The 24,343-nt window shown below is 44.3% G+C and overlaps 1 protein-coding gene across 7 annotated transcripts in view; it reads right to left on the bottom strand.

Moving 5' to 3' along the window:
* ATP2B4 (ATPase plasma membrane Ca2+ transporting 4) overlaps positions 1 to 24,343 on the bottom strand; it is a 780,797-nt gene that overhangs the window by 122,648 nt on the left and 633,806 nt on the right. For all 7 annotated transcript variants that reach the window (XM_086923502.1, XM_086923496.1, XM_086923498.1 and 4 more), the window contains 4 exons: positions 19,251 to 19,485; positions 18,782 to 18,961; positions 16,811 to 16,898; positions 16,178 to 16,284 (listed from right to left, as the gene is read on the bottom strand). In XM_086923502.1, the coding sequence (XP_086779628.1) occupies positions 16,178 to 16,284; positions 16,811 to 16,898; positions 18,782 to 18,961; positions 19,251 to 19,485 (610 nt within the window). The remainder of the gene's footprint in view (positions 1 to 16,177; positions 16,285 to 16,810; positions 16,899 to 18,781; positions 18,962 to 19,250; positions 19,486 to 24,343) is intronic.

The following is a 24,343-nucleotide window of genomic DNA, read 5'->3' as shown; positions in this document are numbered from 1 at the left end:
GTTTAACTGCAGATTCCCTACCTTGTGAAATTCCCCAAGAATCATACTGGATCGGAAAACACTTCCCCACTGCTTGGATGGTGGTGGTTAAACCTCGAGAAAGAAGGCTAATGCAGAGTATATAGGCTGTAGCCCTGCCAAGGGGAATCTGGCCTGCATGGCGGTCTGAAATGTGGTTTAAAAATAACTGCTGGAAATTCAGATACTTTTATAGAGGAGGCCAGTCAAATGTAATGAGAACTTTTCTGGTTTTATGCTGTTTGACCTCTGAGGGCCAACTTTGGGAGCAGATAATTCAGAGGAAAATCATAAATTCTTGACCTTTTGAATACACACCCTGATAGTTACTGTATCCATACATACTTCGCATGCTGGCAAGAAATAGTCCCCTCAGCCCGAGACCGTTTAAGTCCGAAAGCACAGAATCTGATCAGATCCAGGTCTCCTGCCGCACAGTTTATCGGCTATAGGATATCCAGAGTTGCTTGCACACTTGTCTTTAATATTATGAGCAAAATGCACTTTTCTCAAATTTTATTTCTTATGTAATTATTCAAAGCATTAGTTCTTCTTAAAGATCCAATTGTGTCAATGCAAATTTGTAACACAATGTACCTGTGCATTTCGAGAAGCTGCCTTTTATAAAAGGACCCATGTACCAAATAAACATAATTCACCCTATAGGAAAGTAAATGAAAATACATTAAACATGCAAATCAGTTGTATCTAGACCGATCTGTTCCGGACATGGTGACGTATTCTCTCAATCACATCGAATAACCATAGCAGATGTATTGAACATGTCAACCAATGTAATTAAGATACAACAGTAAAACAATTTATCATCAAGAGCAACACTCTATTTTGTAAGAAATAGCAGGAATATCTCCTAAATATACATCAAGGATAAATTTGTTTGGATGTGTTTAATAAAGAAGCCTAAACAAGTTCAATAACTGACAATCAAAATACGATCTCTGACAGCAATAGTTTCGGTCGGCCTCGAAAGCAAATTCATGAATACTTTAGCAAATATAAACTGTGCGTAAAATAAGCAAACCAACAGCAGTAGCAAATGCAGTATCTCTAATAAGTACATTCAACACTCTAAATACTATATAGAAAGGGTCTGCTTAATTAGAAAACCTCTGCTGTTGTAACGTGGGTTAATTGGTCATTGAGAAAGCGCCAGAATGGGACATCGTTCAACAGAGCATTTACCGTAGAACTGAGGGATATTCCTACTATTTCTTACAAAATGTGGTTAATATTGCAGACATATTCGAGACATTTCTTTTACCTTGGAGAACTGTATATTTACTAAAGGATCTGCTATGTTTAATCTAAATAATTACGAGAGGAGTCACCATGTCTGAAAAGAACTACTGTAAGTAAATATGAACTGAGATTGGAGAAAAGTGCAATTTGGTCCTAACACAAGAGAAGAAAGTGTGAGTGACTCCAGCTATCCTACAGCAGGGGTACGCTGTGCATCAGGAGAAAAGGATCAGATTCTGTGTTACAGGCAGTCTACCAAAATAACATTCCTTTTTAAAAATGGGACTACGGGAAATTCAGGGTGTAGTCAGGATATTTGGCTTTTTCCGTGGCAAACAAATCAATGGTTATGCATCGATCCTATCCCAGTTGATATCTATACCGGTATTGTTAGGTTCTGCTTCGCATTTAAGTTTGTTCCGTCTAAGTGATTTGCTTAGTGTCGGCGCGAGCAATTTGTAAACTTTTGATACAAAGTGACCTGAGGATTGTAGGTGAGGGAGCGTCGACTTTAACCAAGGTGTTGAAAGTGTGAACGAGCGCGTGGACACGGCTGACTTTAATTTTAGGAATGCATAGAAGTCAATTGGTTGAAGGGAATGTTTAGACTGGATCGTTGAGAAAGGCAAAGGCATGTGTCCATCGTAAAGATCCGAGACCACGTTGATTCCTTTGTTTGACCAATGTTCCCAAGAAGGGGATGAGCCATTGATCTTTATGAGTGAGTTACGCCATAAGGATGAGGAAGCCGATTTCTTTATCTGTAGGCCAGATTTATGTGTATGGTCTAGCCTGAGAAGAGCTTTTTTGGTGTTTAGCATGATGTACTTAGAGTGTGTGAGGTGTGACAGGTCCATGGTGAGTATCGCTGCGAGAGGGGCTTTGCCTATGACAGCCTTCTCTATAACGATCCATAACGGCGTGTAGCCAGGTCCTTCAGTGAACCAGGAAGCCCCTTGTTTACACAAGAAAGCGGTTTGATAGTTTCTGAAGTTGGGTAAGCCTAGACCACCTTTAAGTTTTGGGAGTTGTAGTTTTTTCATAGATTCTGGGTTTCTTTCCCTTCCACAGGAAGTTACTAAATAATTTGTCTATTTTTTGTAGGAAGTCCTCTGTAAAGGTCATAGGGAGCATACTTGCCATATAATTAATTAAGGGGGTGACCATCATCTTTAATGTCTCCGCTCTACCCCACGATGACAAGAATTTCAGAGACCACCCTTCCAGTAGCTTGTGTACTTTCTTGAACAGTATATCTTCGTTGATTTTTAGTGTCATAATTAGGTCCCTCTCAAACTCCAGGCCCAGGTATTTGAAGCTCTTCGGTTGCCAGGTAAGCCCAGAATCGCCTAGAATATTTTTATCACTCATATTGTTTAGCATTTTCACCTCAGTTTTGTCCTTATTCAGGGAGCCTCCAGACACACACGAGAACTCCTCGATCGTGGAGAGCAAGGCAGGTATAGCTCTATCAGCCTGTTCACTTAGGACCAAAACATCATCAGCGGATGCCGCGAGTTTGATAATGCAGTCATTAAATGGAATTCCCGGGATGTCAGCATTCTCCCGAATTTGGAGTAGGAAGGGTTCAATTGCCAGAAGGAATAGGGATGGGGACAAGAGGCACCCCTGTCTAGTCCCTTGTTCCAGTTTGAAAGGTGAGGAGAAAGCTCCACCAGCCCTCACTCTAGCAGTGGGACAGGCATATAGCGACATTACCAGTTTAGTAGAGAGGGCCCAACTCGAATTTATGTAGTACTGCTTCCAGATATGTCCAATCCACCTTGTCAAATGCCTTTTCTGCGTCGAGTGTTATCGCAGCAGTGGGCGTGGAGAGGAGCTTAGCCTTTTTGATTACATGAGCTAGGATTCTGGTATTGTCACTGGACAATCTGTTTCAGAAAGCCGGCTTGTGAGGGCTGGATTAAGGACAGCAGCACTCTCTGGATGCGTCTTGCTAGTATTGATGCCAGAAGCTTACAATCCAAGTTTATTAACGAGATGGGCCTATAGTTTTTGGGGAGTTTAGAGTCTTTCCCTTCCTTGGGTATCACAGCAATCACTGCTTCGGCCATCGTTTCCTTTACCTCCCCCGTAAGACTAATCTCATGAAACACGTTCAGAATTGGTGTCGTAAGCGTTTGTGCAAAACATTTATAAAATTTTGCCGTAAATCCGTCTGGGCCAGGGGCTTTCCCACTCTTAAGAGACTTGATCGCGCCTGTAACTTTTGCTTCCGATATCGGTTCGTTTAAGGACTCTTGTTCTGAGGGGGTAAGTGTTGGTAGTGCGCACCTGGAGAGGTAATCCTCCACTCTTTCTTTATCCACATTGACATTCCTGGCGTATAACTTCTCATAGAAGTCTTTGAATAAGTCGGCAATTTTATTGGGGTCCGAATTGGGGGTGCCTTTGTCATCTAGAAGGGAATTGATCGTGTTTTTTTGAATTTTAAATTTAAGATAGGCTGCTAATCCTTTTCCCGCTTTATTAGATTCACAGATTTTAAAACGTTTCCTTCTATATAACCAGACACCTGCTCTTTCACTTACTAGTTTATTATAGGCATATTTTTGGTTGGTCAAGTATTGGAACATATTGGGCAAGTATTGGAACATAAGAATACCAGCATAGTAGACTCAACAGTAGTTTCTGTAATAGGCTCCAGAGAGACTATACTGGCAAATTCGAATCATGAGAAGAACCGCTGACATTGCATCCAAATGGGTCATAGAACAGGGAACAAAGTGGGTGAACCATAAATGCCCTAGTAGAGCCGAACAACTAGACACCCATTTCCGGCCAATATATCTAGCAGTTTGAGGCCACAACATGAAACAGACCCATTAAGTAGTGACCATGAGCATATGGAACATAGTGCAGAGCGAAGACAAGCAAGCTTAGCTAGGTGGATTATGAGGAGACAGATCATGGGTCTATTAGTATAGGATAATCAAGAGCTCATCCTAGACCGGATGCAGAAGCGCTCATCTGGTCCGAAGGAGAAACTTCCATATTGCCGTCACCCTGGTTGAAAAGTAGGTGACGTAGTTTTTGCGGTTCAGAGAACACATGAGTTACACCCTGTATTGTTACTTTGAACTTGGTCGGCCCGATAAAACCATACATGTGTCCAAGTGACTTTAGTTGTGGTCTCATTGCAAGGAAAGCTTTCCTGGTCTCCATATTCTCTTTACTGAAGTCCTGTGAGATGAAGATTTTGTGACCTTTCCACAGAACATGGTTATGTTTACAGACGAAGGTAAGTATCTGCTCCGTGTGTTGATATCTTGCACACTATCGCTCTCGGGCCTTTCTGATCCTTAGTGATTCGCCCCGGCACTCTATGTGCCCTGCCGAACTCTAGTGGCTGAGTGAAAGTTAGATTTGTGGCCTGTGTAAACCACTGTTCAAGGAGGGTTATGCATGATCCTAGGGATTCCTCCGCTTTTTCTGGCATTCCAAAAATTCTCAGATTCCCCCTCCTATTTCTGTCCTCCAATTCCGCGACTTTCCTCACCAGATGATCCGAGGACAGAGTGGGTTTCTTGATGGCTCCACAGGTTTTATTTTCGGAATCTTCCAGTTTACTTATCCTGCTCTCGGATTCAGTCAGCCTCGATTGATGTCCTTGATATCTTGTCGAACTGCAACAACCTCCTCTTTGGTGGATTTGGCTAGGTCTCTAACTTCTTCCAGTCTGCTCAGGATAGTCTCCATTGCTTCCGCGAATTCTTTTTTCCCTTTGACTGGTGTCGGTGGGTCAGGCTTCAAACTTTTGGAAGTTTTCCCATTTTCTATGTCCCCAATTCTGAAGTTAGTTGGCGGGAGATTGCCAGTGCCTTTGTATTCCTATTGGTTGGTCTGGTCTGGGAACACTGTCGTAGCACCCTTTGTCAGCGTGCGGCACAGCGTAGTATCTACAGATAACAACTTGTTTCCTTGGGGTTCACAAAGCTCACAACGCCGTGTCTGGGTCGGGTTGCGCCAGTGTAGGGGAGCGCAGTGATTAATTAACCTTCTTTATGTGGAGTTCTTTGCGGGCATATGTACCTTTAGATCTAGAGGGGAATTGTGGATAGTGAATTGCGCTTTATTTACGAGAAGCTTGTCTCCTTTCTGGTGAAGAATTGGCTTGGTAGTTTAGTCTGCCCTGTTCCCATAAAGCACTGGGCCAGGGACAGACTGATTTGTATATAGCCAGGTTCTGAGCTGGGATGGTGCAGTGAGCTAAATAACGGTGATGGATCAAGCCCTGATCTTTGAACTGGGTAAGAGTGGTCTGCTTAATTCCGACACTCTGTTCATCACCACCCCCTTTTCTGAATCGCTTTTGGCCACTATAGGTGTGGCAGGGTATACTCAGACATGAGTCCCTTGCTCACTGCACCATCAGGTTTCAAGCAAGCCGGGCAGACGACGGCTGAAATGCCAGAAACCGGTCCCCGGAAGCTTGTCTCCTTTCTGGTGAAGAATTGGCTTGGTAGTTTAGTCTGCCCTGTTCCCATGATGCACTGGGCCAGGGACAGACTGATTTGCATATAGCCAGGTTCTGAGCTGGGATGGTGCAGTGAGCTAAATAACGGTGATGGTTCAATCCCTGATCTTTGGACTGGGTAAGAGTGGTCTGCTTAATTCAGACACTCTGTTCATCACCACCCCCTTTTCTAAATCGTTTTTGGCCACTATAGGTGTGGCAGGGTATACTCAGACATGAGTCCCTTGCTCACTGCACCATCAGGATTCAAGCAAGCCGGGCCGACGACGGCTGAAATGCCAGAAACCGGTCCCCGGAAGCTTGTCTCCTTTCTGGTGAAGAATTGGCTTGGTAGTTTAGTCTGCCCTGTTCCCATGATGCACTGGGCCAGGGACAGACTGATTTGCATATAGCCAGGTTCTGAGCTGGGATGGTGCAGTGAGCTAAATAACGGTGATGGATCTTTGGACTGGGTAAGAGTGGTCTGCTTAATTCAGACACTCTGTTCATCACCACCCCCCTTTCTGAATCGTTATTTACGGGAAGGTTATGTGCGCATTACAACCAGACTGGGTACATAGCACCACACGGAGATACAGCAGTAGGAGCCGCCATTTTGTACATTCTCGTGGTGCGCCTCTTTGCTTACAGGTTGCAGTTGAAAACACTATCAGTGTGACACACAGGGCAAAAAAGAAAGTTATATATATATATATATATATATATATATATATATATATATATATATATATATATATATATATATATATATATACACACACATACTGATCTCAGATCTCCAATAACCCTGTGGCCAATCAAGATCCCACATTGAGAGTGAATTGTTAGTGAGGCATTGGCAAACACCGTGCACTGGCTTGGTATACCCTTGTTTTCGTTAGATCATTGAATTCAGCATCTCGCTCAATACACATTGAGTGCATACGATAGGGAGCATTATTTGCGTGCAAAATGTCCTGCGAGGCTACTATCAGTAGCACGGAGCACAGCAGCGGGGGCGCAGGGTGTTCTGCGTACGAAATCGAGTGCGCCGGCAAACCGCCATTTTAAACAGTCAATTCTCGCGCCGTTTTTCCCTTTACATTAGCCTGTAAAACTCTTTTGCGAGCGCGCTTTAGTCACGACCCAGCCGCTGAAGTCAAAGTCCTGGAGTCAAACACCGCGCTGTGTAAGCATTGTCTTGCACAGTTACGAGGCGAGCTAGGTGCTCCGGGAGGTCTCGTGGGTGTATCTGGGTCCGGGCTCTGTCCCGCTATGTAGTCCCGGCGGTCAGGGCAAAAGGTTGTTTTCTCTGCTTCCTGGGTGCGGATTCAGCTCAAACTTTCAGCATCGTCGGGTATGATGCTCCGACACCTAAATCTCGTCTTGAGTCAGGAGATGGGGTCGGATTGCAGCCCTCTGTAATCAGGAGATCGTAGCTGCCTGAAGGAGGACAGAATTACGCCATTTCTCCGGCGTCCAAGCCACGCCCCCATACAAGTACTATTATACAGAAACAATTAATAGCCCATTTCCTGGTGGTGCTCATTAGTATTTTATACTCCCAATATCCCATCTTCTGGAACCATCGAGCTGCAAAGCATTTTTCACAAGTGACTACTAAAAGGCATGAAGTTCTTGTGGCCACAAGCAGAGACTTGTCTGATCGTGGGATGAGAAGTGGTTTGCAGATGGATATTTGTTCAGTATTTACGAGAGAATAGGTGGAGAAGGGATATATTCAACTAATATTGATTGGGACAAACATCCTCATCCTAGAAATGATCTGGAGTCTTATCCCAGGAATGCAGAACAAAGGATGACGCACACAATGCCTACCGGGAGGCAGAGCGTTCCAGCGCGTAACAATGCCCCAAATGACGTGTGCGCTTCAATGACGCGGAATGACAGGAGAAGAACAGAGCGTCAGAGGAATTCAAGAACGTAAGTCACGTAGTTGACGTGAGCGCTCCACTGACGTCAGATGCGTTGCAGTGACAGAGTAGCAACGGTCAAGCTTGGAACACAGAAAGTTCAACAAGCGCGCAGCAGATATAATTTAAGAAAAAGTACCTTGAACGAAGGCCAAACCAGTCTGAATGCGAGGAGCCAAACTCCAGGGAACAGGAGGGCACAGCGCTAAAGGAGGTGGCGTCCGATCACCAGGTTGCTTTCAAAGCGGTGCGCCGAGTCAGTCGAATCCGTACAAATCAGGAGACACAAAGAATCCGTAGCCCAAAATGTTGTGTTGCTTCTGGGGCAGGCAAGAAACAATACTGATGATGTAGGCCTTTTCCAAGTTCAGTTTAATGGAACAAAGCAACCTGGCATCCGATCACCTCGACAGCGCAGAACAACTGCCGACTGTCTAGCGTCGTACGCCTGACATTCTAGTAAAGAACACAGAACCAAACAGAGCGTGCACTGAATCTTAACACAGGTAAGATTCTAAAATAACACTCCCCTTCTAGCACACGTTTTATACTCTTTTCTTGCACCCATAATAATACATGGACTGTTGCTACCATGTTTCAAAAGATTAGGCCCCATGGTGATGTTTTATACTTGCATTCATTCCGATGAGCAAGCGTGCTGATCTCGGTAGATTTTATTCTGTGATACTTGACATATGAGGTTAGTCAAGAAATGTTGCTGTTGTAATTAATGTTTTATTACATATTGGTCTCCATACATCACTCCTTACTTTAGGTTAGTCTGGACTCTTTCCATTCTCTTGCATTTTGTTTATTTCAGTTATTATCCAAGTAACTGAGTTAACAATCTGGTATTTCTATGCCCCCACAGTTTGCCACTGAGTTTCTCAGTTGCTAGACATTCTGAGTTAATATACATTTATATCTACTAAATAGCCACCTGGCAATTAAATCAACTATTATAGAAATACATGTTGACTGCATTCATAGTTCATTCATAAATATGATCTCGTTACAGACGTTATGGACAATGCCAGCTATCAATTCTACATACACTGTAAAATATTTCTGGAATGTGTTTGCTTCTGAACAAAAATGAAAGCTTTAAAATATATATATTTTTTAATTGACTGCAAATGCTCTAACACAAAAAAGAAATACAAGGTGACGAGCAAATAGTCATATTAACTGGACAGATGTCACAGAAAAGAAAACAGCACCTGGGAAACCAACAGTTAAAATGAAACCTATTCTCTAAACCAGTCTTTCCCAAACTGTGAGTCGCCAGTCGTTTTAGGCGGGTCATGCATGTCGAAGCAATAAATAAAGATGTCTTTCAAATCTGTAGTTATCTTTTCATGCATTTCACGGACAGCACTTAAATGTCAGGCAGTGTCTTCTGAGAAACTTGCTTCTTACAGTTTTAAAATGGGGATTAGTGTTTACAAACTCCTTTCACTTTCCAGTCAAATTACGAAAAGTGAAGTGAATTATGTGACAGACTTCCTGGGGTAGAGTGAGCGTGAAAGTAAAGGCGGTGGAATGTAATTTTTCTTCAACATACAACAAAATGTAAATGTCTATAAATTAACTGTACACATTCAGCAGTTAGGAAATCAAGCAAAAGCAAAAATTAAGCACATTGTTTGAAATTCTGAAACGTGATCGAAACAAAATTTTTTTAAACATCCATGCACTTTACTTGTTGATGCACAATGACAAATATTGACTGAAAGCCATTTTCCACACATCATTTGTGTGCAAAATAGTTTTATCAGTAAAAGTGTATGTCCGTGAAAATGTAGTGGCCATTTAAATGCAAAATGTGCTTTCCATAAATGACAGTGCACTGCTATATGATGCTTTGGTTACAATAAACAAAATGGTCCACCTGATGTCCATTAAAGTTAGGTGGGTCACAAAAGCTTGCAATTCTTAAAATTGGGTCGTGGTTCTAAAATGGTAGGGAATCCCTGCTCTATAGGATTATGAAAAATATAAAAATATTCAATTTAACCTGTTGAAAGGCAAACAGTCCCTATCACACAAAAATATACATTTGAGATGGAAAGAATTTTCTAACCTAAATGATGTTACTAGAAAAACAGGAAGGTTTATGTTACTTGCCCTGTAAGCATCTGTTCTTGGCATGTAGTGCTGTAGATTCACATGCTTTGCGTAAGTCCATCATATAGTGTTGGGCTCGGATGATTACAAGTTAGTTTTGTTCCAAGACGTTTTCTTCAAGTCATAAGGCTGTGTGACTCCTCCTCTTGGAAATACTGTGCATGGTCATCAACCCCATCTTCAGATTGTTTTGCCATGGGTAGGAAATCCTCCTTATCAAGTCCTTAAATAAAGGTACCTGATGAAGTGGCCACTCTAGCTATGAGATCCTGATAATCTAATTCATCAACAGGTAGTGATGAATGGCTAGGATATAACTAAGGATTAGTGTCAGCATGCGGGTCAATATTATAATCACCCCAGATATTCCCTGGTTGTGTTTTATCTGGAATGTCTTGGTCATCCTGTCCTGTTGAATGAGGAGACATGTTACCTTTTTCAGATAATTGTGGTGAGTGAGGTGGTGGAGTAGGTGGTGTAATGTGCAGTGGACTACTTGCAGTATCCTTTATCATCTTCTTTAGGAGTTGAACAGAAATGTCCAAAGCCGCCTAACTCAACTATTTTTTAGGAGTACGTTGCTTTGGTAGCTGTGCCATAATTTTCTTTGTTCCAGGCTGAATTTGTCAGTCAGTCAATAAAGCTTTATTTCGGTTGAAAACCATAAAAGCAGAAATACATAATTAGATAAAACAGATTGATCACCAATGGGCAATAATACATAATGTACATGAGTAAAACAGTTAAGTTAAGACAATAAATAGTGTTAAGAGATGATAAAACAAGTACAAGCAGCCTACGCATAGTGGTATTTGAGATTCCCTAATAGATGCACGGGGGTACACCACAGTTATGTAATAGAAGCAACTTGTTGCTTGAGTTTTGCTCTTCTAGAGCACCACATAGAGAACAAGTATCTAGAGGTGGCGAACACAGTCAACGGAGAAGTATCGTATTTGAGCAGTCTATACACCACCTTATAGTCCCTGAAACCCCTGGACTTGCATAATTGTCGGATCCATTTAGCTCTGGCCGTCTAGTATGAAGGGCAGAAGAGCAGAACGTGCAGATCTGTCTCTTTGGCATGTTCACACCATGGACATAGACTGGATGCATGGGGAGCCATTGTCCACTTGTTTGTGACTGCCCTCACTGGGAGAGATCCATTTCTATATTGGACATACAATTTCTTCACCAGTGGAGGCTGGATGTCGTCCAGGAGATCCTCAAAGAAGTACCTATATTTGGCTTAGAGGAAACTACTTGTCAACCTGCCCAGGGATGGTCTTAATGCCATCTGATCCCATCGGAGATGCTTAAATGCTGTGACCGGCACACTCTACGGGATCATAACGGAAGCGGCTGCAGGGGCGAGCCACAGATCTCCCTGCCCCAGGGCCAAGCATAGATCTTTAACATGCTTTAGTCAAGGAATTTTTCCCACGCCCCTTAGCGTCAGTAGGTAGCTAAGTTCCTCCCGATAGGATAATAACTCAGGTGTGGACCAAAGTCTCCTCCAGTACAATAAGGGTCGGTTGGGGATAACTTCGTGAATTGGGACCAGACCCAGGTCGAGACGTAGCGGGATCAGCGGTGTGCTCTGTAGGAGTTTCAACAGATGCCTAATATAACTATTCTCAGAATCTGAGAGCGAAGAGGTGTTGGCGTGGCCCCAGAGCTCTACGCCATAGAGCGCCCCACCTCTGGCTTGTGTTTTATATATTTCTATTGGAGGTCCCAAGATTTTAGATTTGCACTCGTACCTTTAGGATACCTCCCGCTGCTTGAGCCAACTTTATATTTGCACTGGCTATGTGGGGCACCCATTCCAGCTTATCGTTCAGGATTACCCCTAGATATTCAAAAATAGAGACTCTTTCAAGGGCCGTGCCGTCCATGTGAGGAAGGGGACAAATAGGGAGTTTAGAGTTGAAAACCATAAATTTGGTTTTGGACAGGTTGATCTCTAAATTCCTTAATCTAAAGAAGTAGCAAAAAGCCTCCAATGTTCGCTGAATACCTGTTGATGATTTTGATAACAGAAGAGTATCATCAGCAAACATCAGGGCTGGCATCTTCCGGGCTGCCAAGCTGGGGGAATCTAAGTCCTGTGCGTCCAATAGATATTTGATCAACCCATTAAGAAAAAGCGAGAAGAGCGTGGGGGCCAACACGCACCCCTGCCTCTCTCCCTTTTCAACCGGAAAAGCGGCAGAGAGCTCCCCATTCCTCACTCTTGCATAAGTGCCCTGATGTAGTCGTTTAAATAGATTACACAGATAGGCTGGAGCTCCCATCTCCAACATAATGGCCCATAGCTTCTCCCTCTGGACCAGGTCAAATGCAGAGCGAAGATCTACAAAGATCAAGTACAAGCTACCAGCCCCCAGAGTCACCGTCTTCCAGAATACCATCTGTAGTCTAAACAGTTGGTCGATGGTGGAGATCCTGGCACGAAAGCCCGCTTGCAGGAAGGTCAGGATATGTTGTTCGTCCATCCAACACTGTAACCTAGATAGAAAAATGAGGACCATTAATTTCTGCAAGACGTCAATAAGACTAATGGGGCGGTAGTTAGCCGGATCCAGAGGGGAAGCCTTTTTATGGATGGGAATGATCTCTGCACCCAGCCAGGTTGGAGGAATTTCCATACCCAAAAGTATGGCATTGAAATATAAAACCATGTAGGGAACGCAAACCTTCAACTCGCTCAGGAACAGGACTCCCGGCATGTGGTCCAATCCGGGGGCTTTCCCTGTAGCCAAGCTTTTAAGGGCGCCCAGAGTCTCCTGCAGGGTTATCGGGTAGTAGTCTGGGTCAGTAGTGACCTTTCTTTCTGAAGCAGATACACATGAGTCTGCTATAGTCACAGTGGTAGTATGCGCAAAAAGAGGTTTAAAGTGCGCTATCCACACATCTTCACTTAGGTTGGGTGTTATGGCACCGACTCCTCAAACGAGCCTGATCTAACCAGGTTCCAGAATGCCCTATAGTTCCGTCCATCAAGGGCGTCTTTTATATTGTCCCATCTGCGGGCCTCCCATTCTGATTTAGACTCCGCTGTAATAGTTTTATAAGCGAGTCTGCACCCTCTTATACTCTCGACTGAGCCAGTTTTAACCTCCCTAACAAGGGCACTTTTAGCCTCCCTACAAGATTTATTGAACCACTTCTCCTGAGTTCTAGGCCGGACCCTCCCGTGAGCTGGAGTGTAGAAATAATCGGCTAGGGAGCTTATTAAGTTAGAGTGAATAAGTTCAAATGCCCGGAAATTGGGGCAATCATAGGTAACCGGCAGTGAGAAAGCCTCTTCAAAGGTTGTGGCGACTAATTGGTAAATTTCAGATATTTTATCCTGGGCCAGTACAAACTTAGCCCATTTAATCCGTCTGCCACCTGCCACTGAGATCAAATTGGGGTTTGAATAAAGATCTTGTTCCCCCACTACGGATTTAGTTCCCAGTGCTAAATAGAGTTCTAGGGACAGGAGATTGTGGTCACTGTCTACTCTCTCAATCACAGAGAAGGTCTTAATTTGGGGCCACAATTCGACGTTGACCAGAATATAGTCAATAGTCATAGCTTTCCCCGCTCTGTTATAAGTGGGCTTTCCTGGGGAATCGGAGGAGAATCTGCCATTACATGCTCTAAGAGAATGGGAAACTAAGAGCTTATTTATCTGCAGAGCTAGTAGCGTCAGGCGCTTAGCTGGATACATTAAGCATTCCTGAATATGCCAGATGGAGTCCTCCTTAGCAGTTACAGACAGGATCCCCCCCAATGGTTCAATGTGGTAATTAAAATCACCACCCAATTTTCTATGTGCAGGGGCGGGATATAATGCTAGAAGTTAGTCTATAGCCTCAATCATGGGCGACCCCCTACAGTTGGGGGTGGGGCGCAAATAGATGTTGAATAGCACCACTGTCGTGCCATCCAGATATTTGAGGGCAATCCACTGGAAATCTGGGGAGTGTGTGTCAATTACTGTCACTGAACACCCCAGATGAACAGCTACCCATGTGCACAAACCCCCCGATGGTCTGCCCCTCGGTCCCTGTACAGCTGGGATGTAGTAACATGCATAACCCACCCTGATGGGGCGGTTGTCATCCAGGTCTCTTGGAACAGGCACATATCGTTCCAGTCTGAATTTGAAGTGTTTTCTGTTTTGGAATGAGATTTTTATTAAATTGCTTGAGGATTGGCTCTGGAGGCCATTTTGGACCAAAAACAAAGCATTTCGGTGGTGGAAGCTTTGTCTTTGATGGAGGAAGATTCGATTCCAAAATAAAAAGTCTTCTTTTCGGTGCCGAGGCTGAAGATTGAGGTGTTTTGGTCTCTTGTGGAAGGGATACAGAGGTCACTGCTGTAGGCCTAGCTTTCGGAGTTGAGCCAGAAGGCGAGGATTCAGAGTCATGTTTTTGGTGCGCGCCATGGCTTGTGTGCAGTGGCAGCCTGTGAGTAGATTTTTTTGGTGGAAGTTGAGGATTTGGTTTATGGCCAAGTCCTCTTCTGATTAAGACTCAGAATCATGTATGGGAAGTCATTCCTTCTGTCCGGCTGAAGCCTCTTCTTCCTCATCTTGTCGATCAAAGATGTCGGGGACATCGTCCATTTGTTTGCACTGCATTTGTCATCGTCTAGCCCTTCGATCTTGAGTCTTTTTAGACCGGAAAGACTTACAGGCCTCCTAGGTGTCTTCTCGATGTTTGGGAGACAGACACAAGTTGCAACGGGATGTTGGTCTGTGTGAGAGTATTTGGAGTGGCACTTCGGACAGAGGAGTGCTTTCTATTAGCAGGTCATTCTCAATCTTGTTGGAAATGGAGAAGTGTTGCCCAACCAGGCGTAGCCCAGAGGCCAAGGGAACGAGTCAAAAACCCACTGCGAAAGTCTAAGCATGAGAGGTAATACGATACAGATCGAGACAATACCGTCAAGAGATATAAAGGACCGAAAAGAGACAGGCAGAGACTCAAACCGGAGCACAAGATAATACACCCAAACCCATCAGTGAAAAAAATAAATCTGAAGATGAGTTAATGCTCATGCGCAGTATTCCCAAGAGGAGGAATCATCCAGCCTCATGACTCGAAGAAAACTTCTTAGAGCAAAAACAACTTGTAATCATCAGAGCCCAAAACTAGATGGCGGGCGTATGCGAAGCATGTGTATCTACAGCACACATGCCTCAAACATACAGGTTTTTATAATAATACACAAACTTTATTAAGATAGTCACTACAGCAAATTCAACTAGAGCCAATGATAGATATCGGTCACTTTTATATGTAAAGTCATGTCACGTCCCAGCTGTGGTCTCATGGAGATCGATAAATCGGAAATCCTCATACTGTTTTTGAACAAGAGAAGTATATCTGCCCAAGATGTAATTGAAGGTCAACTTGACTCCAGGAATGACAATCAAATCTTTATAACATCTCACATCAGCTTACCTAGAGGTAGCCAACTGGAAAATATAAAGCTAAACACAGAGAATGAAATACAAAACAAACATTATCTCACTGTTGCTATGTCATACAGGAGTTCCTGGTTTCTCTAAGAGGGTTCTGTGAGAGCTGCAAGTGCAGAGCTGTGTACGCTCAGACAGCGAGCAGAGAGCATAGTTTTGGAAGGGTGGGGGGAAGGATTTGGCACACAGAGTGGTGGGGATTTTTATTTTTACCATTTGAAATTGAGTAGCAGCTGAAAGCCGAGACAGATAACTTTAAAGACCTTATGTTACACAAAATTATAGATGTGCAGAAAGTGAATAATGGGAATGTTTTTCACACTGGACTTCTGAGTCACAACACAGGCTGTCTATTTAATGTCAATCAGAAGACTCTAGTGAAAAAGATCCCTTCTATTCTTTGTTACCCATCTATATTTCTGTATATTATTAAAATTATGGCTCTGAATCTCAGTAGACTTTTAAATTCTGGTCAGTGTGCAAACTCTTGTTTGCCGGGCTATTGGATTTTTGAGATGTGCGGTAAAGTTCGCAACATCCAATTTTCATCTGGTAAATTTCGGCACCTCAAACCTGCTAAAATATATCAGAGGGAAAATGTACAGTAAATACAGAGACATGCAAAGTGTGGTGCAGAAACCTCCAATTCTGTATGTAATTCTTCATTTTAAGAAGAAAACTATAAATATGAGGGATCTGCTACACTCAGTAGACACTGCACTTTAGACTATTGGTATTTACTGGGTGCAGTAAAAATGTCGCCATATACCAGCACTAGCATCTGTGCCTTTATTATTAAAAGAGGCTAACCATATCATCACAGCAGGCCTGCAAAATGGAGACCTTTAAAGAGTTGGTAATAAGCTTAACTGCAGAGGATCATACCATAGCAAATCCGACATCTGCTTTCTTCAGGGCTGGCCCATCATTGGTTCCATCTCCCGTCACAGCCACAACCTGCCGAGTTTCTCCCACCATGCTGTCAATGATCCCTGCAACGCAGACAAAATGGTCAATTTAGAAATGTTGCATCCTAAACTCCACTGAAATGTATATACATGCTTTGACATGCCCCCTCAAACCACTAAGCAGTAGTGCAGAGCCAGAAATTACAAAGGGATATTCCTAGGCAACCGTTCAAATAGTCACCCAATACGAGGAACTGGTCCTGTCCCGAAAAAACAGCAACTCTTTTTATGCCATAATTCTCAGCTAATAAAAGCAGTTTTAAGAGAAACTTCTTCTTAGAATAAGCCTCACTTGGCTGGAATTTTTTCCGTTTCACATTTGTCTTACAATCATTGACTTCTGATCATAAAGTAGGGTAAATCAAGGTGACTTGAGCATGTCATTTTGATTGCTTCACTTCTATATTGTTATCAGGGCCTTTGCCTTTCCCGACTGTTCTGTGAGCTTCTAGAATAGTTCATTAAGCTGAAGGATGGGGAAAGGATGAATACATCTGTGTTACGACTTAGTGCGAAGCTGCTGCAGTGGCCATCATGAGGAGTTTCTTACCTTTAACTAGGGTATGCTTATCCGTGGGTGAAGAGCGGGCTAGTACGCGCAGTCTGGGCCAAACCTTATCCAGCTTTTCCTGCTCCACCTGTGCCAAATGTAAACAACAAAGTGAGAATTAGTGATAAGCTCAAATTCAAAACTAAACTGTGTGACAGAGAAGGGGATGTATATGCAAGAACAACAAGCATTTGCGATGCAATAGGTCTTGCATTACTGCTAGTTTGAGGTACTGGCAATGCAAATAATAATGCAACGCCAATAGCTCATACTTTCAGTAACGCAAGACCTAGTGCATTGCAAATGCTTGCATGGTTACCTAGGAACCAGCATTGTATGTTTCAGTGCAGTACCACAAGCTGCTCCTAGAGGTTCCTAGTGAGCACATATTTTCAGTAATGCAAGACCTTGTGCATTGCAAATTCTTGCATAGTGAGCCAGAACCAGCATTGTATGTCTCAGTGCAGCACCGCAAGCTACTCCTAAAGGTCCCTAGTGAGTAGGGCACTAGCACTGCATGTCTATGAGCAGTACCGCAAGCTGCTCCTAGAGGTTCCTAGTGAGCAAGGCACCAGCCCTGCATGTCCAGGTGCAATACCTCAAGCTGCTCCTCGAGGCCCCTAGTGAGCAAGGTACCAGCACTGCATGTCTAGGTGCAGTACCGCAAGCTGCTCCTAGAGGTCCCTAGTGAGCAAGGCACCAGCACTGCATGTCTACAAAGTTGGAGTTACTGGCATTATAAATGGCAATGTTTTTTACATAGCCATGTTCCCAAAGGGGGCCTCTTTTGGTCACATATGTTACTGCACCCTGCAGAAGATATGGTAAACCCAACCCTACCCATAATTCATTGCATGCAAGACAGTACTACGAGTACATTCAAATAGCTATGTCCATATATGCAATTAGTAGCTTTGAAATGTGACAAAAAAATGAGTACATTAATTTCGGATTAGGTTGTACTCTATGTGGAACTGACGAAGGGAAATTTATAGATGGTCTCGTATAAATGTGAGATGTTCTAGTGGGTGAAGTAACCACTGCCAATCTAGCTTAGGACCAAGAGTGTGTCCTGCCTGAAGCCTTTTAATAAAATAGTGCCTTGAAGCTGTAATTAAAACCTAGGGAGTAACAACACATGTAACAGGAGTGTTCAATGGGAGGTTACAAGAATAGACAAGGCGGTACTAAGGAGGGACTACTAAGCCTATTGACCAATCAAAAGCCACCATTTACAAAGGACAGGGACAGGAGCCACTTAAAAAGATGGGCAGAAAGTGGGCAGAGCTTTATAATACAGCATGTTTCGAAGAGACAGTGCAAGCACTGCCTAACGAGACCTAAAAAAGGGAAGAAGAGGTGGCCTTGAGACTGAAAACTAGTAGAGAGTATGCAGAAGAGTTGAGGGGCAGCTGTATGATAAGGGGGCTAGCTCAAACTTGGTGAAGGGGGCAGTAGGGGAATACTCAGTGCAGGAGTGTAGGGGAAAAATTGTCTATGTGTAAAAGAGAACTAAGCACATTCAAGTGATTCTTCTATCCTACTTCACGACAATCCATCCCCCTACACTTAAATATAATGGGTTAACTTGCAGCAGCCTATCTACATGAAATGGCTTGCTTTTTTGCGAACTAAAGAGTACATTAGAGATCTTGTACTGTATACATATATTATACACAAAAGAACGTAGCAAGACAAACTACAATCCTTGTAGCTGTACATTAAACTCAAAGCAAGCATTAGAGATAGGGAACAGCAAAGTGCACAGCCTTCACCCAAGACAGCTCGCCTCTTCTAATCTCTCAGAGCAATCATCAATACCTGTTGATTTGTTTTACAAAGGTTATGACCCTAGACAGAACACATTTTGGCAGAATGTATGACTTTCTCTAACGGTTACCCATGCATTGCAGTTCTTAAGGCACTTCAGCCCCTCCGCTTATTTAAACCCGAAAGACAGTGGAATCTTACCTCCCCCTTTTCGTTTCGGATTAGTCGGTTAAATTCCTTGCCCTCAAGACAGAGAAAGTCCTCCCCTGGTAGCAGAATTCCACACTTTGTAGCAATGGCACGGGCGGTGTTAATGTTGTCACCAGTCACCATTCGTACCGTTATACCAGCACGCTGGCACTTCACAATAGCATCAGGAACCTGTAAGCAAGATCCATGGAGGTTCATAAAGGGGACATGCGAGGCAGATAATGTGGCAAAATAGGTATGAAAGCGAGAAAGAGGGAATAGAAGATGGCGAGAGAAAAAACAGTAGCTATTTAGGAGAATAAAGGGAGGATAACAAGTAACAGAATATTGTGGAAAGAGTGGATGACAGAGTGGTAATGGAGAGAGAGAATATAGGTGATAAGGAGAGAGGGAAAAGTTATGTTAAAACAAAAGTATAAGCAAGCAAGGGGTAACAATATGGCTTGTTGTGAAGTGATACCTCTGGCCGAACAGGATCCTCTATCCCAACCACTGCAATGCAGACTAGGTCTGACAAGATCTCATTCTCGCTGTCCCAGTCAGGTTCGGATCCAGCAGGGAAGTCTCTAAATGCCAGGCAAATGGTCCTTAACCCATCACATGCCATGGGCTCAATTACTTTGGTTACCATTTCATCCCGGTCCTTAACCTTGAAGTTGTTCACATCTCCATTCTTGTCGAGCATCTTTGTGCATCTGCAGAGGAAGAGATGGTAGACAGGTGAAAGAAGAGATGCCTCCAAAAAATGAAACAACTCGAAGGAAAGAAAGGCCTTCACAGACATCTTCTGGAAATCTCCACTACAATATGTAACTCAAAACCGCTATAGCTTCTGTCCCACCTCAGCCATTAATCTAAATCATCCTCTGTGCATCCCACATCAAATAAAATATTAATTAGCAATGTCAAATGGAATGAGGAAAAGCAGACTTACTGGGAGCGAAATGTGTGTAGACAGTTTAGTACCTTAACCTTCCCATACAAGACTTACTTTGCATTTATTCACACAGACAGACAATTTACTGGTGTTAAAGTGCTTGCATAGCAATGTCCTACCCAAGTCTGTAGGATGAATATTTCTTCTATCGCTACAATTTCTGGCAGAGTCACTCTTTTCCTGTGTAATAGAAAAAGGATGTGTTCTTCATGCCCGATCCCTTCTCTATGTTCTGATAGCATTCTTGCTAAGTGTTCCATTTTATATGCCTGGCTGCCATGTTGCCAATCGCCCAAACTCCGTGATTCAGAGAGTGAGAAAGAAAAAATAATGGGCCAAAATGATCACCGGAGCAATTGAGATCCAACTCCTTTACTACACACTCAATGGGAAGCAACAGAACTGGTGAGGATCAAGCTTCAAGAACAACACTATTTGCTGAACTTAAAGAACTAAATCATCACAAAGACTAACTCATCAAGGAGGGCAACCAGTACAAGGAGAACCTGCAATGAACAGTTACGGGAATGTTATTTTGTTGTAATCATGGTGCTGTGTGAAGGAATCCTAATTGGAGTGATAGAATATTCACAAAATACTTGTACAAGACAAAACCATCTGACTGAAACATTTTGCCATTTTCCAAGTGCTGAATCATCTAAACTGTATATCAGCAGCTCGTTTTTTTAATGCTTTCAATTCAATTAGCAGAAAAAAGTCCACAAAACAACATTACAGCATCAACACCCAATCTTTCTTTATAAGACAATGGAATAAAACCAATCGGTGGGAAGGAGAATGTAGCCTGATAGACAGTCTTTACAAAGAAGAGAAAATAGATCCTTTTCTTTAAGGAGTTAACAGCCTTCATATCCCAGCAATCTTTGTACTTGTAGTTGTTCCACAGAATCAGTTCTCCTTGACAGGTTTGAAGATCCCTACTAAATAGTGTCTTGCCATTCCACTGCAGATGCCAGAGAGGAGCGTGGGCTGACTCAATAAAGATTTATATAACTAGCATTACAAGCAAGGAACTTTTCCTTTTGAATCACAGGCTCTACAATGATAATCATAAACAGCAAAATGGAAGAGCAAATAGAAGAAGACAAAGAATGTAAAAAATAAAGAGGAACTTGCAGTTAAAGATCACTTCCCAAGCAAGTTCTTCAGAGCCGCTAGACCCACAATGGTGTCTTTTTTGAGATCTGTGCAAGAAAAGAGTGCTGTGTAAAATTAGGACTAGATCTCTACGAAGCAGCCTTGCAATTATTGCCTAGAAGCACAATTCTTAACCAAACATTTGCGGCCGTTATGGATATTTTTTGGGGAGATACATTGAGGGTGTGAGGCGATCGTGCATCTTTAATTTGGATTCAGGTATCAACCTGGGGGACACTATTACCCGATTCGATATTGGAACAATTTTCGAGTCTCTCAGGAGCATGTATTCTTGCCAGACTTGGTCAAAGAACATGAATATCCTTAAATCAAATTATGGCATGAGGAGACAATAATAACTAACATAGAAGAGCCTTGATGGAGTTCAAATGTGTTTTTGAACAAAGCCTATTGGCTGGATGTTCTTTGGTGGATTTTATGCAATACATGAAAATTAAATAAAATAAGAATTTTTTACAAAACCAAAGATTTTTGGACTTTTGTATGTCTGAGTGTACATTTCACTTTGTTTCACTTTTTTTTGCAGTTTTATATACCGCAAACTCGACCCGAGGGTACAGGAGCGCTTTACATGAGCACAAGCTACATTAAACAAGGTCACATTCAATTTTTAGGCAGGGTGAGGTTAAGTGATTTGCCCAGAATAACAGGATGTCGAGCCAACACAGAGATTCAAGACCACATCCTCTAACCCAAGGTTTGGGTTTTACTGGCAAACCTTTAATCTTAGATTACCAGAAATAATCCATCTGGATCACAATTGCTTTGTGGTAAGAAATCTCATCCAGCTTGGGCCATAATTACCACAGCTGACTAGACATTCTCCAATCTTTAGTTTGACCTAAAGTCTCAGGACACTTCGGACTTCTAGAATATGAAGACATTCTTCTGCTACTGTTATGGGATTGCTAAACATATGGGCCAATTGAACAAGTTACTTACCTTCGGTAACGATATATCTGTAAGAAACATTAGTTAGTGTTAGATTCCTTACCTTAGAATATCCCCAGGCGTCAGTCTGGATCCGGAAACTTTTGCGTAGCAGTACCCCTGCGCGTCGGTAGGCGTCGTCTGCAGGCGTCCCCTGCGGCTCCGCGTCCGTCGTCGGCGTCGTGCGCCGTGATGACGTCGCTGGAGTACATAGACGCCGCCTCCGCGCGCTGACGTCAGTTCTTTGCACACAGCTTTTCCGCGCCAGGAGACGCAGAGCCATGAGAGAACCAACACTGGTGCCATGTACAAACTAGGGCCCTGAAAGGGATGACCTTAACCCTAGGTATCAGTTCGCAGAACGGGGAGGATGGGTGGGTTCGGTAAGGAATCTAACACTAACTAATGTTTCTTACAGATATATCGTTACCGAAGGTAAGTAACTTGTTCATCTGAAAGAAACACGTTAGTGTTAGATTCCTTACCTTAGAATACATACCCCAGCAATACCAACCCCGGTGGTGGGTCTGCGAACCAATACAAAACTACACCAGAAAGTCCTGGAGGACAGAACGGCCAAAGAAGCCATCCCTCCGGACTTGACTGTCCAGGCAGTAGTGCCTCGCAAAGGTGTGCAGCGAGGCCCACGTAGCCGCCTGGCAAATGTCCTGCAAGGGGACTCCCCGGCCCAGGGCAGCAGTAGCCGCCGTGGCCCGAGTGGAATGGGCCCTCAGCCCAACAGGAGGCTCCTTCCGAGCCAAAGAGTAGCACGCTTTGATGCAGAGGACGACCCATCGAGAGATGGTTCGTTTACAAACCGCCCGTCCCTTCTTCGCACCCACGTAGCCAACAAACAGGTGGTCATCCACCCGGAACTGGCGTGTGCGATCCATGTAAAATGAAAGCGCACGTTTTGGGTCCAGACGATGGAGCCGCTCTCCATCCTTTGAAGGATGCGGAGGCGGGAAGAAGGAAGGGAGGGTGATGGACTGCCCGATGTGAAAGGCCGAAACAACCTTGGGCAGGAAAGAAGGTCTAGTCCTCAGAACCACCTTGTCAGGATGAATGGACAGGAAAGGAGGTTGGACAGAAAGAGCCTGGAGCTCACTCACCCTCCTGGCAGAGGTGATGGCAACCAGGAAAGCCGTCTTTAAAGTCAGGAGACGGAGAGGGCAAGAATGAAGGGGCTCAAAGGGAGCACACATCAGGAAAGTTAGAACCAGGTTCAAATCCCACTGAGGCATCACAAACGGAACAGGTGGAAACATGTGAGTGATGCCTTTCAAGAATCGAGTTACAATCGGGGATTTGAACAAAGAAGGCTGATCAGGAAGCCTCAAAAAGGCTGAAAGGGCAGAAAGGTAGCCCTTGATAGTGCCCAGAGCAGAGCCCTGCTGGGCAAGAGAAAGAAGAAACAGAAGAACCTCCGAAAGAGGGGCAGAAAGAGGATCCACAGCCTTTGCTGTGCACCATGCCACAAATCTGTTCCACCGACAGGCGTATACCGACTTAGTGGAGGGACGCCTGGCTGCCAGAATAACATCACAGACTTCAGGAGGCAAGTCAAATGGCCTCAACTGCCGCCGCTCAATCTCCAAGCATGGAGGTGGAGACTGGACAGGTTCGGGTGGAGGACCGTCCCCTGCTGCTGCGACAGAAGGTCCTCCTGAAGGGGCAGGCGGATCGGGGGACCGACTGACATGCTGAGTAGCTCGGGATACCAGTACCTTCGAGCCCAGTCCGGAGCCACAAGGATAACTTGGGCCCGGTCGCGCCTGATCTTCTTCAGCACTCTGGGCAGAAGTGGTATAGGCGGAAAGGCGTATAACAGACCGCAACTCCACTCGCGCCGAAAGGCGTCGCCGTGCGAGTGCCGTCTTGGAAACTCCAACGCGCAGAACTGATGACATTGCGCGTTCTCTTCTGTGGCGAATAGATCTAACCAAGGCTCTCCCCATTGCAGAAAGATGCCTTGCGCCACGTCCGAGTTCAGACGCCATTCGTGATCCATCGAGCACCGACGGCTGAGTTCGTCCGCCCTGGCGTTCAGAGAACCCGCCAGGTGTTGAACCGTCAGAGTCACGCCCTGACGTTCCAGCCATTGCCAGAGGCGCAGAGCCTCCTGGCAAAGGGTCCACGACCCCACTCCGCCCTGTTTGTTGCAGTACCACATGGCGGTGGTGTTGTCGGTGAACACCTGCACTACACTCCCGTTGACAAAGGGGAGGAATGCCTTCAGTGCCAGACGAATCGCCCGCAGCTCCAACAGATTGATATGGAGCCGGGACTCCGCCGGAGACCAGATGCCTCTGATCTCTGCCTCTCCCAAGTGGCCACCCCAGCCCTGGAGGGACGCGTCCGTCACGACAACGTGCTCCGGTTGGGGAAGGGAGAGGGACTTGCCCCTGACCCAATCGCGGTCCGTAAGCCACCACTGCAGTTGTCTCGCAGTGCCCTCCGAGATCAAGACGTGGTCGGACAAGTTGCCCTGATGCTGGGCCCACTGA

Source organism: Lissotriton vulgaris, chromosome 5, assembly GCF_964263255.1.
Source record: "Lissotriton vulgaris chromosome 5, aLisVul1.2, whole genome shotgun sequence".
In the NCBI taxonomy this organism is placed as follows: domain Eukaryota; kingdom Metazoa; phylum Chordata; class Amphibia; order Caudata; family Salamandridae; genus Lissotriton; species Lissotriton vulgaris.
This window is presented reverse-complemented; position numbering and strand designations above follow the sequence as displayed.